Source organism: Cyprinodon tularosa, unplaced genomic scaffold (assembly GCF_016077235.1).
Source record: "Cyprinodon tularosa strain WSP-4 unplaced genomic scaffold, ASM1607723v1 ctg90, whole genome shotgun sequence".
NCBI lineage: Eukaryota > Metazoa > Chordata > Actinopteri > Cyprinodontiformes > Cyprinodontidae > Cyprinodon > Cyprinodon tularosa.
The window spans coordinates 3,710,985-3,727,968 of record NW_024039674.1 but is presented as its reverse complement, the minus strand read 5'-3'; the positions used below and the strand labels follow the sequence as shown (position 1 = coordinate 3,727,968).

The following is a 16,984-nucleotide window of genomic DNA, read 5'->3' as shown; positions in this document are numbered from 1 at the left end:
TGTGGTTTTTACCTGAACCTAAAATCTGGTCCACCAGATTCTTCAGTCTCATTGATGATCTGCATGGAATCTAAACCTTAATTATTCATTAAATATTGCAGCTCACTGACAGCTCTCATCCCAGTCGCTCATTCATTTGCTGCCTGTTATGTAAGTCTAATGTCAGCATCCTTTCTTTGTTGCCATAGAAACTGCCCTCTTAGTATCAACAGCCAACAGGACCTCAAAAATAAGATTAATGATAGTTGATTAATGTTAATAGTCCTGGTCTGTTGGTTGTGATGACAAGTTTTGTCCAGCAGGAGGAGACAAAGGTCAGAATGCTGAGATGAATCCCACTGAGGGGTGCTGGGAGGAGAGGAATAGGAGGAAGAGGAAGAGATGATGTAAGCAAAAGCTGCAGAGATGCTAACAGAGGAGTGACAGATGAACCCAGTGTGACGGAGTCCATCCCATCAGCCACAGACCCAGCATCTACATGCTAGCAGGGAGGCAACTGGAAAGAGGCTGATGCAGCACACACCCTCTGACACACACACACACAGACTGAAAGCTGCAGTGGAGCTAGCTGCTGATAGCATGCTGCACAGGAGGCTGATCAGCAAAAACAACGATGTGGCATCCGATGCATCTTGCTGGACGGTAAGTTCTGCATCTTTCTGCTGCTGATGCTGACAGCTGATCCTGTTCCCATAGAAACAATCAGCCAGTCAGCCTGTTACTGCATCACCTGCCCTTCATCACACAGATGGATCAGGAAGTCTCTGCAGTGTACCAATGAAATGTTGCACAGCTTAGCATAGAAACCCTACAGAGATATAGTTGCAATATGATGAACACCACAAACAGTACTACAGCAAACCTAAATGGATACAGCTGATGTATAAGGGATTGATCTGAGAATATAATCAAACCTATACAGTGATATTAAATAAGTAGATCAGAAACACGGGTATCAGAAAGATTATTGACTCTACACAAGCGTAACATCTATACCTTTACTACAGTCAATCTGATATTGTCGCTGACTTTATACACAAATATGCTACCACAAATATATACAACACATGCTGATCAGATTTTTTTCCACTTTCTACATAAATACTACTGACAGTTCTTGACAGACAGCTAAGATCTCACTAATATTCCTAAACTAAGCTGCTCCACATGATAAACAGAATAATTATTCGCATCCAGCTGATTTTAGAAACAAACATTTTGCTTTATTGGAAAAAATAGTCTATTAGAAAAGATACTCAAAGAGAATAAAATGAAATGCTGGTTATAATACTGATGTTTCTGAAAGTCACTTGTGCTTCATGAAATAATTATTTTATCCACAAGCAAAGATGGCTTAACCATTAGTGCCAAAGCAATAAGGCCAGGATTTTCTTCTAGTTGCTCACCAGATTTTCAAACAGCTCAGCTCTACCCTCTTTACGGAATTCTAAAGATTTTGAAGTTTTTTTCTTGGTGACTTTGCTAGGCCTCTAGAGGACCTTAAATCCACTTTTTTGTGTTGTGTTTTGGGTTATTGCCCTGATAAAACAGCCATCCATAACATATCTTCAGTGTTCTGAGTCAGGGTTTGTGTCCAGGACTTTAAGGCAAACAGCTATGTGCATAGTTATATCCATGTGTGGAAATCTTCCTGCAGCCTGATTTAAGAAACTGCTTTAAATCTTGTTTCCAACTCCACATCTGACAGTAAAGGTGTCTAATGGTTGATATACCTCCTTACCTTGGAGCTAAATTTGATGATCAAGAACTTTTTCTCATCTGTGCAAATTTGTTAAGGTTTCTCTGAGCTGTCCAACTGCTAATATCAAATGCAGGCCTGTAGGTGTAGATGTAATAATGTTTCCCATGGTGACTGTGGTTCCTGCTCTAATTAGATAATTGAAAAGCTAATTGCATGCAATGCTGACCTGATCCCTCGGCTTTAAAGATTCACTATTAGTACACAGGGTGAGATTTTGGATGAGCTGAAGAATAAGATTAGAGAAGATAAGATAAGAGATTCACTACTTTGCTTTTTAAAACATTGCATCAGCAATCATATTTTCCCTCGGTTCTTGACAGTGATCTTTTCCAGGTCTACAACTTTGTCCCTGACCTCCTTTAACAACTCTTGGGTCTTCCTGGAGGTTGTGCAGATGTTCATGAATTGTGTCACAGGTGTCTGAGCAACACAGACACACAATTTACACAACCTCTGAAGCTAAAGTCCCTGGGTTTGTTTGTGCACAGGTGCAGATGTAGTCAGAGTTCAGTTTGATAATTAGCTGGAGGAGGGTGCTGAGCCAGAAGGTGTTCGTTATGTCAAAACGGGGAATAGGAGGGCGAGGAAAAGGAGACCGACAAGACGCTATGGCAACACTTCAAGCAGCCAATGAGGAACTGAGAGCCAAACTGACAGAGATTCAGATCGAACTCCAACAGGAAAAGAACAAGGTAAGATCTACAGATACAAGTGTTCAACAGCGACTCCAGTGCTTTCCTTATATACCACAGCTCCATCAAAGTGATTCTCAAACCATTTGCAGTATTTCTATTGGTACTGTTGTGCTTTCAGAGGCACTAAAACAACAGCTGTACCTGCTATAGTTCCACTATGTCGCTTTAGTAGCTTTATTGATGTCCCTGCACTTAATGGGTCCTGTAGGATTTCAGCCTTTACTTTACTAACTTTAGCAGTACAGCACTTACTAAAGTAACATCATAGGTGTTTATTTCCTTTCAGTGATAATTTTAGGACTACTGGTAGATTTATTATAGTAACTTAATTACGCCATTCAATTTACTTTAACTTTACAACAGATACTGTAAAATGCTCTGTAGTTTCACTGAAGTTGTTTTATTCCCCAATTAGTACTTCTGCAGTTTTTGTATGAGTACCTGCAGTGGTGCTACTACAATGCCTACAGTAACCTTGGTAGTAGGCTACTATATGTGTGATAGTATTGTTATATCCGGTGCCACCAGGTGAGTCGTTTGGAGAGGGAGAAGAGTCAGGAGCTGAAGGCAGAACATAACCGTGCTACAGTCACCCTGACGGAGCTAAGGACCAAACTACATGAAGAGAAGCAGAAAGAGCTGGCGGTTACCAGGGAGACATTGCTACGGCAACATGAGATGGAGCTAATGAGGGTCATCAAAATCAAAGATGGAGAAATACAGCGTCTGAATGGACTGGTCCAAAATCTCAGGGATGGATCCACGGATAAGGTGATCGCTAAATGATAATCAATAAATTGTGTCCATCCATCCAACCATTCATCCATCCATCCATCAAACCATCCAGCAATTCATCCATCCATCATCCATTCTTCCATCCATCCATTCATCCATCCATTCATCAATCCATCCAGCAATCCATCTTCCATCCATCCATCCATCCATCCATCCATCCATCAATCCATCCAGCAATTCATCCAACCACCCATCAAACCATCCATCCATTCATCAATCCATCCAGAAATGTATCCATCCATCCATCCATCCATCCATCCATCCATCCATCCATCCATCCAGCAATTCATCCATTCATCCATCCAACCACCCATCAAACCATCCATCCATCCATCCATCCATTCAGCTATCCATTCATCAATCCATCCAGAAATGTATCCATCCATCCATCCATCCATCCATCCATCCATCCATCCATCCATCCATCCATCCATCCAACCACCCATCAAACTATCCAGCCATTAGTCCATTCATCCATCCATCCATCCATCCATCCATCCATCCACTCATCCATCAGTGGCAGCTGGTGGAGTTTTCTCGAGGGGGGCTGTAAATTAAAAAAAAACCTATACATAAAACAATCAAGCGTATACTAAGAGTATCACACCAGTATATTTATATGAATGCCAACAACAAAAATATTATAAAAATGCTTTATAGAAACAAATCATAATTTCATGTAAAGGTTTACTTTTTGTACATAAATCTTGGACTTCTAAAGGCTTTGTGAAGGCAAATCTTTGTTTTGCATGGTTTAATAATGGAGAAGCTATTAGTCAGCTTTATATATTTTTTATACCGGTATATATAAAAACTATTTTATGAGAATGTGTTTATTTAACAGCAACTATGCAAAACATCCAGAACAAGTATACTATAATATATTTTTTTCCATGTGAATCCCAGATTGTTAATTCTTCTTTGCCTTTTCTAAAAAGTGCTTTAAATCAGTCCTAGCTGTCTTCATCCATGCTGGGTCAGATACTGACCACTGAAAAAGGAGGCAGACAGTCAAGGCAGCAGAATAAAGCATTAGCCTCACTGCATGGAGTTAGCCAAGCCTTGCAGTTAAACCAGGACCTTGAAAAAAACAAGTGTACTGTCTTCATCTGTCTTTTGGACCTTCTGATCAGATCAAAACACTTTCACCTCCAGCTTCTTTTGTTTGCCCCCCCTCCGTGACTCGGCATGTCAACAGCCCGTACTACAACTGTGACGAGAGTTCCTGTCACCTCAGGGCATAGCTTTGGTGCTATGTACATTCGCATCAGATGAGCTGATGTGCATGTATAACTTTTAATGAGAGTTAATGATATGTTTGATATATAAATATTTTTGCACCCTAGCCCGGAAGTACGTCAGCAGTCTGACGAAAGAACAGCTTTATTCATCATTAAAGATAAAATATTTATCTTGCACATCTAAAAAGATATAGCAATATATTTTGAAATATTTAATTTTATAATTTTATTTTTATTAGGGTTTTTTTTATGTTGTTTATGTTCATTCGGTGGGTAGGACAGTGCCCTAGCGCCCTCTTTTGGCCAGCCGCCACTCTTTCCATCCATCCTTCCTTCCATCCATCCATTCCTCTTTCTTGCCTTTCTTATTCTCCAGCAGAACTAGTCTCCAGCTTTAAAAATCCATTCTTCTCAATTAGAACCCATCTGACCAAGCTCTTTATAAGTTCATAAGTCACATAGCTTTTAAGCGAAGTTTGAAACTATATGCTTTCGGTGGTTTTGGAATTGTAGTGGGTTATTTAATAACATTAGATCAAACCTTGTTATTCTATATTATGAATCAGACCGGGCAGTTGGCTGTTGATTAAATATCAGAAGAGTGTCTTTACCATTCTGTTTTGATCGGTGACCGTCAACTTGAAATACAGTTTTTAAGTTTGGCTGACAGCCTTGAAACCAAATGTATTGGTAAATCAAATCTGGTCGATATTGCTGTTTATCTCTCTTTTTCTCAAGAGTCTTTGGGCCGGATCTATCAAAGGTTTGCGTGTATAAAAACGTGAGCTATTTCACTGCGCACGCTAAAAAATGTACAAACTGATCTATCAACAGCGTGCTTAAAGGATTTGGTCTTTAAAACGTGCTAAATAGCGCCTCTTATCCATTTAGTGCTTTTTCTGCAATGAATATGCAATAAGGGGCGTTTACACGCAAAAGTGCGTCTTGTGGGAGGAGAACATGTAAATAAATTTATTTAGCACTCGCAAAGTGATTTATTAAATCTGAAAGCAATTTTGCTAACGGTATCTGACTCTATATTTAACACGTTTCAAAAGAAGGTGCAAATGGTCTGTATGCGTAATTGCGCACACATGGCAGCGGTTATTGTCGCAAGAAGGAGACATCGAAATGAAGCAAGGAGACGCAGAGAACGCATTTTCACTCCGTGTAAATATTTTTGCAATGAAGGAGGAAACGATCATCAAAACATATCGTTTATCCAGCATTGCCATTTTGAAGCTGTTGGGGGAACTCCGAATGGATTTGGAGCCAGCCATTGCACTTTTTTGCATCTGGGTCATTCCAGCGTACGGTTGCAGCGAGAGCTGGGATCTCCCAATCTCGTTTTTTCAGAAGTGCTGTCCGAAGTGCTGTCCGACGGGGTCGGGGTTCTCCCCCTGCGCCTGTGGAGCAACGTGCCAAATGCTGCAGGGATGCGTGCGCGCAGTAATCTCATCCACAGTCACTTCTTGTGAGCCATTTGGTATGTGCATTTTTCTACAGGCCAATACAAAACACCTGTTTTTTTTTTTTTTTTTTTTTTTTCCTGCAGTGAAGTAGAAATTCAGCCACATACCACCTTAGGGAATAAAGGTTGCCAAAGTTTTTTTCTTTATAAATAATAATATAATATAATATATATATATATATATATATATATATATATATATATATATATATATATATATATATATATATATATATTTTTTTTTTTTTTTATTATTATTATTTTATTTTATTTATTTATTTTTTTGGTTGGGGGTCACTGTAAGATTACAATTTCTTAATGCACTACTTTGTACAAACTACAAGCTACTTTGCCGCAAACCACAAAACGCGCAAAACCATCATTTAAATAGGGCGTCTCCAACAGTTTTGCACCTGCCACCAGTTACGCAATCGCTCTTGTTAAATCACCCGCAAACCATGGTTCAGCCCCTCGCGCAAAATTCCAGTTTGCGAGCGCAAATTACTGCACGCAAAATTGGATCTTGATAAATCCGGCCCTTTGTGTTGATACAGGATCTGTTTTTTCTTTAAAAAAAAAATATTAATCAGATAATTTTGTCATGTCCTCCAACCCTACAGTCTGATGTCTGTTGAACTAAATGGTAATCTCTATGTAGGTGAGAAGCACCTTGATAGGGGAGATGGAGGAGGCGAAGAGGAGCTGGGAGATGGAGCGCTGTCGCCTTCAGCAGGAGGTTCAGGAGCTGCGAGGAGCGAAGAAGCATGCAGATGAAACCCTGGCATTGGCTCAGCAGGCCTGCCAGGCCCGTGCAGCAGAGCTTCGATCGGCTCATCACCAGCACCAAGAGGAGCTTCATAGAACTAAAAGAGACTGTGAGAGGGAGATCCGACGACTGGTAGGAGGCAAAAACACAACTTTTTAAACTGACATTGTTAGCTGATTTGAAACTCTAAGAAATACCACAGCCTGTGATATATATATCTGGCATCCCTTAATTTTCTGAGAAACACATTCCCTGCCACCATCCTTTGATTAGGACTTCATTTAAACCGTATTTATCAGCTGGTGTTTCTCCAGGTAATCATCCAACAGTGTTTTGGTTGATAATCTGTACAGCATCCCTTTTGAAAGGCAATCCCATATAAATTTTCTGATCAACTTGATCCCAGTTATGCTCATTTTGTTTTCTATTTTGGAGTGCACAGTTGTTGGATTAACCCAGCATATGACTGGGGGACAGCAGCATACAGACCGTGGAGCTGATTGGTCCAGTGATTCACTGTGACACACTGAGTTGAATGAGCAGAGTCGCACACAGACTGGTACTGCACAGCAACAAAGAGCAACTGTCCCGTTCCACCAACATCACTTTAACTATTCACCAGTATGCGAAAGGAAACCAAAGTCTTTGTGACCTCTGCAGAAGCTCTGATTTTATCTAAGGAGGAGAGGAGATGAACATGATATGAGGAGCCTATTATGGTTCTTTAGGTCATCCGAGTCTTAAGTTCTTCAATTGGATATTTAAGATGTCTTCTGAAGCTGTGGGCTGGGTCCGCTTGGCAATTTCTAATCTTAGTGTACACTTGTGTTCAAGATGACCTTGACTTTAGGTCAAGGTTTTGAAAATAATTTAAAAACACAAAACGGTAATTTCTAGATTTGTGATGTGTTGGAGGTCTCAAAAAGGCCTGTTTTCTAGCTGGACACAGAATTTAAATCATGAAACAGCCCGGTGCAAATTCTTCAAGCTAAAGTCATGTTCTGTACCATTTCAGTTATTTAACAGCATCCAGCAGCCCAGCATGCACTCATCACTGACCAGCGGTAATGTTTCCTCAAGGAATTCTAACTTTATCCAGTAGAATGTAACACCATGACCCCTTCCACCATTTAGTTTCCCTTCTCATTATTTCTGTCTTTATAACCTACCACCTGTAAGTCTTCCCTAACGTATCTCTCTTTTACCTGTGATGATGTGGACGTACGCTACTAACCGACCCTCCCTCCCCACCTGTCTCCCTGTCTGTCTCTCACCCGTGTGCAGATGGATGAGATAAAGCTGAAGGACAGAGCAGTCAGTGTTTTGGATAAAGCTTTGGGGCTGCAGGCTGGACATGCCCACCGGCTCCAGTTGCAGACTCAGGCTGCTGAACAACAAATCGCTGCCCTGAGAGATGCTCAGAGGGTGGGGCTAAACCATCCTGCTTCTAACTCCACCTCTAACAATGCCCCTTTCCTTGTAAGCCCTGCCTCTTCCTGCTTCTTTAAAATGCATGAAAAAAAAAAAAAACGCTCAACAACCCACAGGTATTGATGGGGTACTATTTTTTTTCCTATAATCTTGAAGCCATTAGCAAGTTTGCAGTTGCCATTTTTCTTGTCAATTTAGAACCAGAGTACCATTTTTCTACCTAAATTTAAAAGCGTATGCTCTCTAAACATTTTGAAAAGGCTGTCATAGTGCTCTTCTGTTTTAAACTTTATTAAAATGAAAGTTAAACGAATAGTCATAAAGAGCATCTTAACAAGTTCCATCTCGTTCCATATTGTTGAGAAAATTTTGAGGAAAAATGTCTCAATGTAAAGGTCATTTTCTCCACAACATATATTTCCTGTGCTATTTTCAGTCCAGTCCAATGTCAGTCAAAGAAAAATGTATAAGGAAACTTGAGAGTGCTCAGATCATTAGTACCTTGCTACAATATGTTAATATAAATAGCCTGTACTTGTATAATACTTTTGCATGTCAGAAGACTCCAAAGTGCTTTGCATATTAAGTCATTCACACATTCATGCACTGATAGTGGAAATCTACATTGTAACCACCGCTTTCCTGGGGCACACTGGCAGAGGCAAGGCTGCCGTACCTAAGTGTCACCAGACCTGGCCACCACAGAATTAAGTTATGGTAAAGTGTCTTGTCCAAGCAGTGTTGCCAACTAAGTGACTTTTCAGACCCCTGCAGCGACTCTTTTTCAACAAAGCGACTAGCGACAAATCTAGCGACTTTTCTGGTGTCTACCGTGGGGAGCCTCACCCATCACAACCCTGTTCTCCCGCTTCCACAGGAGTCCCTCTCAGCGCTGCAGTCAGAGGCACAGCATGTTTACCCTCAGCGTAAAGACTGCAAATGAGCCGCGCACATGCACTGGGATTGACGGCGCGGGTTGATCATGCTAGACTCAGCTCCCTCAGTTGCTGAACCTGCCATAGAGAACCTTGACCAACATGACGATGACCCACTCTTTCTGTGAGCAGGCAAGCACAGCCTGTGTGTGTGGAGGGAAATCTTATTAGTTTAAAAAAATAACAATAATTACCATTATTTGCTCACATTGTCATTGATTCTTTGTAGGCTTTTTTTTGTTCCATTTAGATTGTTAATGTTAATGTAATGTAAAAAATTGTATGGTTCAAAATGTTCATGTTTTACCATGCTTTCTAAGCTCCTTAGTGGACCACAAGGGAAAAAAGAAAAAGTTAAAAAAAAGTTGCAAAAAAATAAAACAATTATGCAAATTAGGCAATGACGTCATTCAGCGACTTCTAGCGACTTATAGCACCGCCAATAGCTACTTTCCTTACAGAGGAGTTGGCAACACTGTGTCCAAGGCCAAGACAACCATAACAGACAGGGCTGAGGTTCCAACTGGTGCTGCTCACAGTTGTATGGGAAAAGCCCCACGTAGTGTCCACATTACCTAAAATGTGGATTTTTGTTACGGTTTTCATTTCTTGGATGTATTAAATCTGGCTTTTACTGTTATAGAAGCTAGTTCTAGTAGCAGCAAAGTAGAAGTCCTTTTATTGAACCTATTTGTAGCCATTCTTCCTTACTGCCAATCAATTAAGGGTCTTTATGTACAGGCACAGTGTAATCTCCACATCAGTCTATCCTGTATAAAGACAACTCCTTTCCATAAAGTATCTTGTGAGCGTATTGGACCTTTAGCCATTCTGCTTCTTTCCTTTAAATAACATTTATTTCACCATCCAAACTATGGTAGAACAGTTAATAGAACCAGCCTTTCTACCTTTCCATCTGGTCTTTTGAACATGCATGTCTAGCTTTCTCTTCTGCATCATGTTAGTCAAGCTTGTAGCTTTTCCTACCATAGTCCCTAATCTCACTTCAAGACTCTTGTCTACCAACTTCTGTCCTTGCTTGTAACCACATCTTCACCCTCTTCTTCCTTTTGCTAGCCAACATGATACAATCTGGGTCATTAATTTAATGTTGCAAAAGATAACCCCTCCTAACACAATCCACCACATTTATTTGGAACCGTTGTAAGTAGGACAGAGTACATTGGACCACAACCAATCACGTAAAGTATACATTCAAAGCTCTTTTGGTTGGGGATACTTTTCAGAGGTTCAGTGGACAATAAAAAAAACATAACTCTCACGCTATGTCAACCTGCTCTAGATCATAATCAGTCTTTGATTGTTGCATGCATACTATGGGATGGGGCTTTCATTTTCAAAATAGATGTATAAAATGTAGCTCCTGCAACACTGTTCTTCTCAGTGTCTCAGACAGCAGCACTGTTGTGCTCCTGTGAGAACATTTGCTTTTAAAAAGGTTTTCAGACTTTGCTCTGCTCAGCTAGGGCCAACTATCCAATACATACCTTTAGGACTTGTAAAACAGCATCAGGAGTTTGTTAAAAATGTTCTTATAGCAACATTTTTCTTCTTCTTGAAATAATTGCTGTCCTCAGTTGCAGTAGAGTTAATACGGTGCTTTCAATACAGCCCTTTCAGTACTGTACTTTTTCAGTCTAATGTTATTTCTTCACCATAAGAAATATTAATGTGAAGCAAATGCAATGGCATGCTACTCTGCATTCATTTTTTGTTCCGAATAACAGCTCTAAAGGCCTACATCCGGCCTGTGATGCATAAGCGTATGGTTTTAGAGAATCTAGGAATTTTGAAAGGTTTTTATTATTTCACTTAGTCATTATCAGCTACAGACACAGTCCCTTGATATAGCATAAAGCAAAAATTATTTTTTCTGTCACACAAATAGATTTGGGGCCTCCATAGTGTTACTCTGATCCTGTCGGGGGATAGATATTTTCCTTTGCCGTCTATCAGATGCTCAAATATTAAAGCTACCTTCTACCAAATTTATATCAGGATTTGTTTTTCTCTTTACTGAAAACTGTTATGTTGCCACAGTTATCTCACTGCATTACTGCATTCTGTTTTGAGCAAATCATTTTTGTCTTTCATCGTGGTGTGGTTGATTTTATTTTATTTTTTAATGGAAGTTGTTGAATTTATACACTTATACAACTACTGAACTGTTGAACATGATTTAACCTCTGTGTGTATTGATGATCGGCAGCCTCTTATTCTGTAAGAATTCTGGTCTTTAAATCTTCTGTCCAAGATGATGAATCAGTCCTGTAGCTTCATTCCGATTCAGAGTGAATCTGTAATTCTTACACAAACATATTGATTTGCCGTATTCTACCATTGACGCCACTCGAGCAGCTCATTCACAATATCATGCTTGATTCATTTTCATTTGCCACCCCTCTCCAACCTAGAATTAACTCTAGCTGTCATTGCAAAGGTTAGGAAGCAAAAAATGTATACGTTTTGATATGATGACAACAGTCGGCTGCATGGTGGTGTTGTTTGTAGCACTGCTTCCTTGCAACAAGAAGGACCTGGTTTTAAATCATGTGTTCTCTCTGTACATACGTGGATTTGTTGTGGGTGCTCTGGTTTCCTCCCAGTCTAAAAGCACCAGCTAAGCTAAAAAGCATCTCTAAAATGGTAGTCTAAATAGATATGTGTATGCATGTGTTTGTGTTTCTGTGTTGCCACGTGACTGACTGTTGACCTGTCCAGGCCGGATGGACAATTGGTAGAAGATTAATTGTTGGATGACTTCAGTCTTCTGAAATTACTTCCATGAATTGTTAAGGTCATAGGGAAATCACATTTAAGTGTCAAATAATTCTGGTTTAAACATGTATATAAATGTAATCTTTATCAGATGATGTTGTCCCAAAATTTAGAAAATTTCTATTTTAAAAGAAATTGTGTCTTAAAATCTGTGCTTTTTTCTTTCCATTATGTTATGCAGGCAGGTTAATTACACGTCAGCCTATATACCTATATTCGGCCAATCATATATCAAAGGTCATCTGTCAATCAAATTTTTTTGGTTATAGCATCTTGATTCACATGTTGCAGCTAATATACACAATGGTTGAAATAAGAAATAAGAATAATTTCCTTTCCCATTGAGTTACATCCCAGTGTTCACGGGAATGGACGTCTGTGTCTCCGGCAGGCGTAGAGCTAACAGAACTGGCAGCATTGCGAGGCAAGGCCTCAAACATGTACGGCTGTAAGCCTTCTAAACTAAACCAAGCTTCTGCCGCCCTGGCGTCCTCTTCCACAACATCTTCATCCCCACTTTCCTCCTCTAAATTAAAAATGTATAACAGAGAACACTCATCTACAACCTCTGACTCAAAACTCTCCTCCTCTTGCATGTTTCCTCTGTCCTTAGCGTTCCTTGACAGTGTCGTTTCTAAGTCACCAATATAGTGCTACTTGGTCCCATTGGGAACCTACTAGCACTAAGTTGCTAACTGATTAGCAGCAATGCTTTTGACAAACCAGCGACAACAAAACTTGCTTGCGAACCTTCCGCCACAACAATGCCACCCCCTTGATAAAGGCCCAATCACATTCACTTTATTCACTCCTGTAAAGTCGGTCACCACTCGGGAGAATTCGGAAATGCGACAGTTGGAACAGCCGATTCCCTATGACTTTAAATTGTGCTATGAATCAATTCCCCGAAATGAAAACCTTCCATACATCACTATTATTATACAACTATATGTAACAGAATATGAACTGAACCTATTCGTCTTGTTACTCTACTGCGTAGGTCTTCAACAGGGGGTCCGTGATCCCTAGGGGGTCCACGGAGGTACTGCATGGGGGTCGCGAAAGTTTTGGTTGATAACACTCTTTTTTTAATATTCCCCCCTGCAATTTTTCCACTAATTGAAAAGTCTTTAAATACAAATAAACATCAATTAAACACACTGTATTAAACAGATAAATGGAGGCAGAAGATGTCTTTCAGTCATCAATGCACACATTCAGTGTCACACAGGAGCTGTTTTAAGCTGGGCACCATTTCATTCACACCACCCATTAACCAAGAATCAGAATCAGAAATACTTCAATAATCCCAGGGAGAAATTACTTCCGTTACATGACTCCATCTGTAATAGAGTGACTATAGGACCAATTTTATATAACACAATTTCATACAATATATATAATTAGGGGGTCCCTGCTCCATCTCGCCATCAGTTTGGGGGTCCTTGGCGTGGAAAACATTGAAGACCCCTGCTCTACTGTAGTAAATTAAAACCTTGGCACCAAATTAGTGCTGTTAAGCCCGACCTAACTTAAACTTGTGGGAGTGTGCGGCACTATCAAAGATCAAATACAATTGGAACTATGCACTGTTTAATCCTTTGGATGAAAAAAAACATATGACGGAAAAAATAATACTTACTCCAAAAGGAAATCACTTATTTGTTTAGGCTACTAAAGATCATTTTAGGGAACTTGCACCAAAAGGCATAGCACAATACAATATATCAAAGTTAAAGGTCATATCATCAGATGATCAACCATGAAAACCCCCCTGAACAATTGTTTTCTTAATGGAAAAGACCTTCAATTAGACCTTTAAATATATTAGTTATTTTAATTGCCTTAATGGTTCATCTTACTGTTGTATTTGTTCAAAACAGGCTTCTTGAAGAATATATTGATTCTTCTTTATTGTGTGCAGTCTCAAGATGACCGAGATACTCGTAGGTTTCAGCTGAAGATTGCAGAGCTAAGTGCAGTCGTCAGGAAGCTGGAAGATCGAAACTCTCTGCTGTCTGAAGAACGAAATGAATTGGTAAAGAAACATTACTCTCCAAAGCTTGGTCACTTAAACAGAGTTCTTACCTGACCTTCTGGTCACCTTATGGATGTTAAGGACCCCGATTACCAAAACCATAGTAGACACATGGCTTAAGTTTGCAGCTGTGGTCCAATTTGTTCTGGTCGCATTTTTTTCTCTTGATAACTTTTGGCACTTTTATCGGTTCTCACAATTTCTTTTTTGCATTTATTTAGTACATTTCTGTCATTTTCAGCTGAAACATCTGAGAGAAACAGAGAGTCAGTTTCTTCCTCTTCTTGATAAAAACAAACGTCTGAGCAGGAAAAACGAAGATCTCGCTCTTGCGCTACGTCGCATGGATAACAAACTTCGCTTTGTGACCCAGGAGAACATGGAGATGGCAACTATGGTAACTATGATAGCCAAGCATAAGCACTCATTTTTCCATTTGAACCAGTTAAATAATATCAAAGTAAAAGAAAATGACTCAGTTGCAGAACAAGCATCATTGTTAAATTACTGCATCCCACCAGCAGACGGCAGTGTCCATGTGGATCCACATACAGTAGACAAACATAAACCAATGATTGTCCACAGAGCTCACACTTAACCCTTTAATATATACAATAAACAAACAAATGATTCTTACTTTTGTTTCAGTCAGCCGATAAACAAAGGAACAAATGAAATGGGTGTTTTTGTTTCTCTGCAGAGGAGACCCAGTTCATTAAATGACTTGGACCGAAGCCACTCTACAAGTTACCATGGTTACAACCAGGATGAGAGGGAGATGGAGTTTCTACGCCTACAGGTGGTGGAGCAGCAACATATCATTGATGACCTCTCAAAGGTACAACACATACTATATTACCTCTGGAACTTCTTTGGTACTTTCCTACTGCAGAACGAGCTTTTAAACATCCTCCGCTATCACACCCGTTTTGAATCTCAAATTTGTATTTTCAGGCTCTAGAGACGGCAGGTTATGTAAAGAATGTTATCGTAAGTATTCCACACAACTGTGTCAGTACTATACTACTTGTGAAATGCTTTGTATGTAATCCATGTAAATTCAGAGGCACCAGGACATATTTGTCTACAGTATCTAGTCATCTGATAGGCGTGAGAGCCAGAATGGTGAAGGTCAATCAGCTGAGCAAAGAATTTTGGTTTCTTTCTTAGGAGCGAGACCTTTTACTGAGGTATAGACGGCAGGAACCGGTGAGGAGGAGGAGAGCCTTCAGAGCCTGCAGGGTGAGAATCCTGCAACAACGCCTGTGTTGGGGCTTTGAGAAACAAAATCACTCACCACACTGAGCTTTTTCTGGTACTACCAGAACCACTCAATAGACGACCCATTCAATAAACCATCACCATTAGTAAACCTACAAACACATAGAGTACTTATACTGCAGGGAGTATAAATAACACGGATTACTGCTGTTTATAACTGAACCCAACAATTGATCTGATGGTAATATTTACTGTTAATTGTTATTGTAGGTAGAACCTCAAAGAACATAGAAAAAAGGATTATATTTCAAACCAGCTGGAAGCTTTAGTTTGTTGGTTCTGAACAAAGCTTATAGTAGGCTCTGGTTTCACCTTTAGGCTGGTGCCTAAGCATGGATGTCATTTTGTATTTTCTTTTTTGTATTTTCTTACCCTTATCTTTTATTGTTTTGTTTTTGTTCAGTTGCTCCTATTGCTGTGTTTTCAATTCACTTTTATGAATTTTGAATTGATTTGGTCAATATTTGTAGTTTTTATTTATGCTACATAAAAGCATGACATCAGCATGGGAAATGATAAGAAAAATAAAATAAAATGATGTGCAAAGTATGGTGTTTTACAACAAAGGCTGAATACGTAAAAGGGCAAATTCAAATTAGGTAATCCAGTAGGTAATGTATATATGTTAGCCCAGGTCAGGATTTTCAGTGTCTACCAATTCTTAATAGTTGTAGACAAAAATTTAACTCAAGTAAGACTAAAAAAGTATATTGTTAAATAGGTGACTCAGGTAATAAGTAACTTATAAGATTTGATTTCATATTTAAAATCATGATGTTATCATGGACAAAAAAATAAAAAGGTCTGTGAAAATTCAAGTCAGGTTTTTTCCCCTCCTTCCCTATACCTTCACAATAAAAGCTTTAATTCAGTCTTCACAATAAAAGTTTACATTCAGCCTTCATAATAAAAGCTTACATTCTGGTGGGAAAGGAATTAACTAATTAATTCCACCACAGTATCTTAAAGACAAATATAAGAAGAGTTCCATATATATTTGCTGAAATGCAAATTCAGGCATGAAAAACACTATTCCATAGTAAATGTTTTCATCATGAACCTCATGAAACAATTATCTACAGAAGCCAATGTACATAACTTAGAGTAGAACAACTGCCGTGACAATGTTTACTGTTTATTTAACATTACAGCTCAGCTCAGAAGATACAAAGTAATGTAAAGTGTCTTATTTTAGCAGAAATTGTAACTGTCTTTCTGGGTCTAGGGCATTTTTTTTTTAAACAAATTTTTCAGTAAGTAACATCTCTCTAGGTTTATAAATTAGTCAGAAACCACCTTTTAAGTTCTGTAATAGTAACAATACTTCAAAAAGTGTGTGCAGTAAAACTCTTCCTAAAAATACCTTTTTTCCCAATAAGTTACTGAAGTACATATAACTAGTTACATGAGGTGTCGGCCTCATGTGTGTTTGTGTCTGTAGGTCATAGAGACATTTTATGGTTATGATGAAGAGACTTCAATGGATTCTGATGGATCGTCTTTGTCCTTCCACACCGACAGAACCCCGGATACAGAGCCTGATGAGGTAAATACACAAAACTTAAACACATATCAGATCAGATCTGAGTCAAACTTCTTAATGACCTCAGGAACATCAGCCTGATTAATTCAGTTCCTGATGGTAACTCTCCATATGAGAGATTCAGACCAAGAGCTTGAGGACTTTAAAAAAGAGATAAGCAGCGGCGGTTCAAGAAAAAATGTACCAGGGGGCCAGGAGGGGGCCAGTGTGTTTTCATAAGGGCAACA

At 39.3% G+C, this 16,984-nt stretch overlaps 1 protein-coding gene across 4 annotated transcripts in view; it reads left to right on the top strand.

The window, feature by feature from the left end:
- The first annotated feature begins 338 nt into the window (after positions 1 to 338).
- jakmip3 (Janus kinase and microtubule interacting protein 3) overlaps positions 339 to 16,984 on the top strand; it is a 31,374-nt gene continuing 14,728 nt past the window's right edge. For 2 of the 4 annotated variants that reach the window (XM_038274051.1, XM_038274050.1), the window contains exons 1-11: positions 339 to 642; positions 2,251 to 2,454; positions 2,986 to 3,228; positions 6,623 to 6,862; positions 8,015 to 8,209; positions 13,820 to 13,933; positions 14,175 to 14,330; positions 14,634 to 14,771; positions 14,888 to 14,923; positions 15,104 to 15,175; positions 16,656 to 16,760. In XM_038274051.1, coding sequence (XP_038129979.1) covers positions 2,320 to 2,454; positions 2,986 to 3,228; positions 6,623 to 6,862; positions 8,015 to 8,209; positions 13,820 to 13,933; positions 14,175 to 14,330; positions 14,634 to 14,771; positions 14,888 to 14,923; positions 15,104 to 15,175; positions 16,656 to 16,760 — 1,434 coding nt within the window. In that variant the 5' untranslated portion in view covers positions 339 to 642; positions 2,251 to 2,319. The remainder of the gene's footprint in view (positions 643 to 2,250; positions 2,455 to 2,985; positions 3,229 to 6,622; positions 6,863 to 8,014; positions 8,210 to 13,819; positions 13,934 to 14,174; positions 14,331 to 14,633; positions 14,772 to 14,887; positions 14,924 to 15,103; positions 15,176 to 16,655; positions 16,761 to 16,984) is intronic. The other 2 variants (XM_038274053.1, XM_038274052.1) reach the window with 1 other exon arrangement.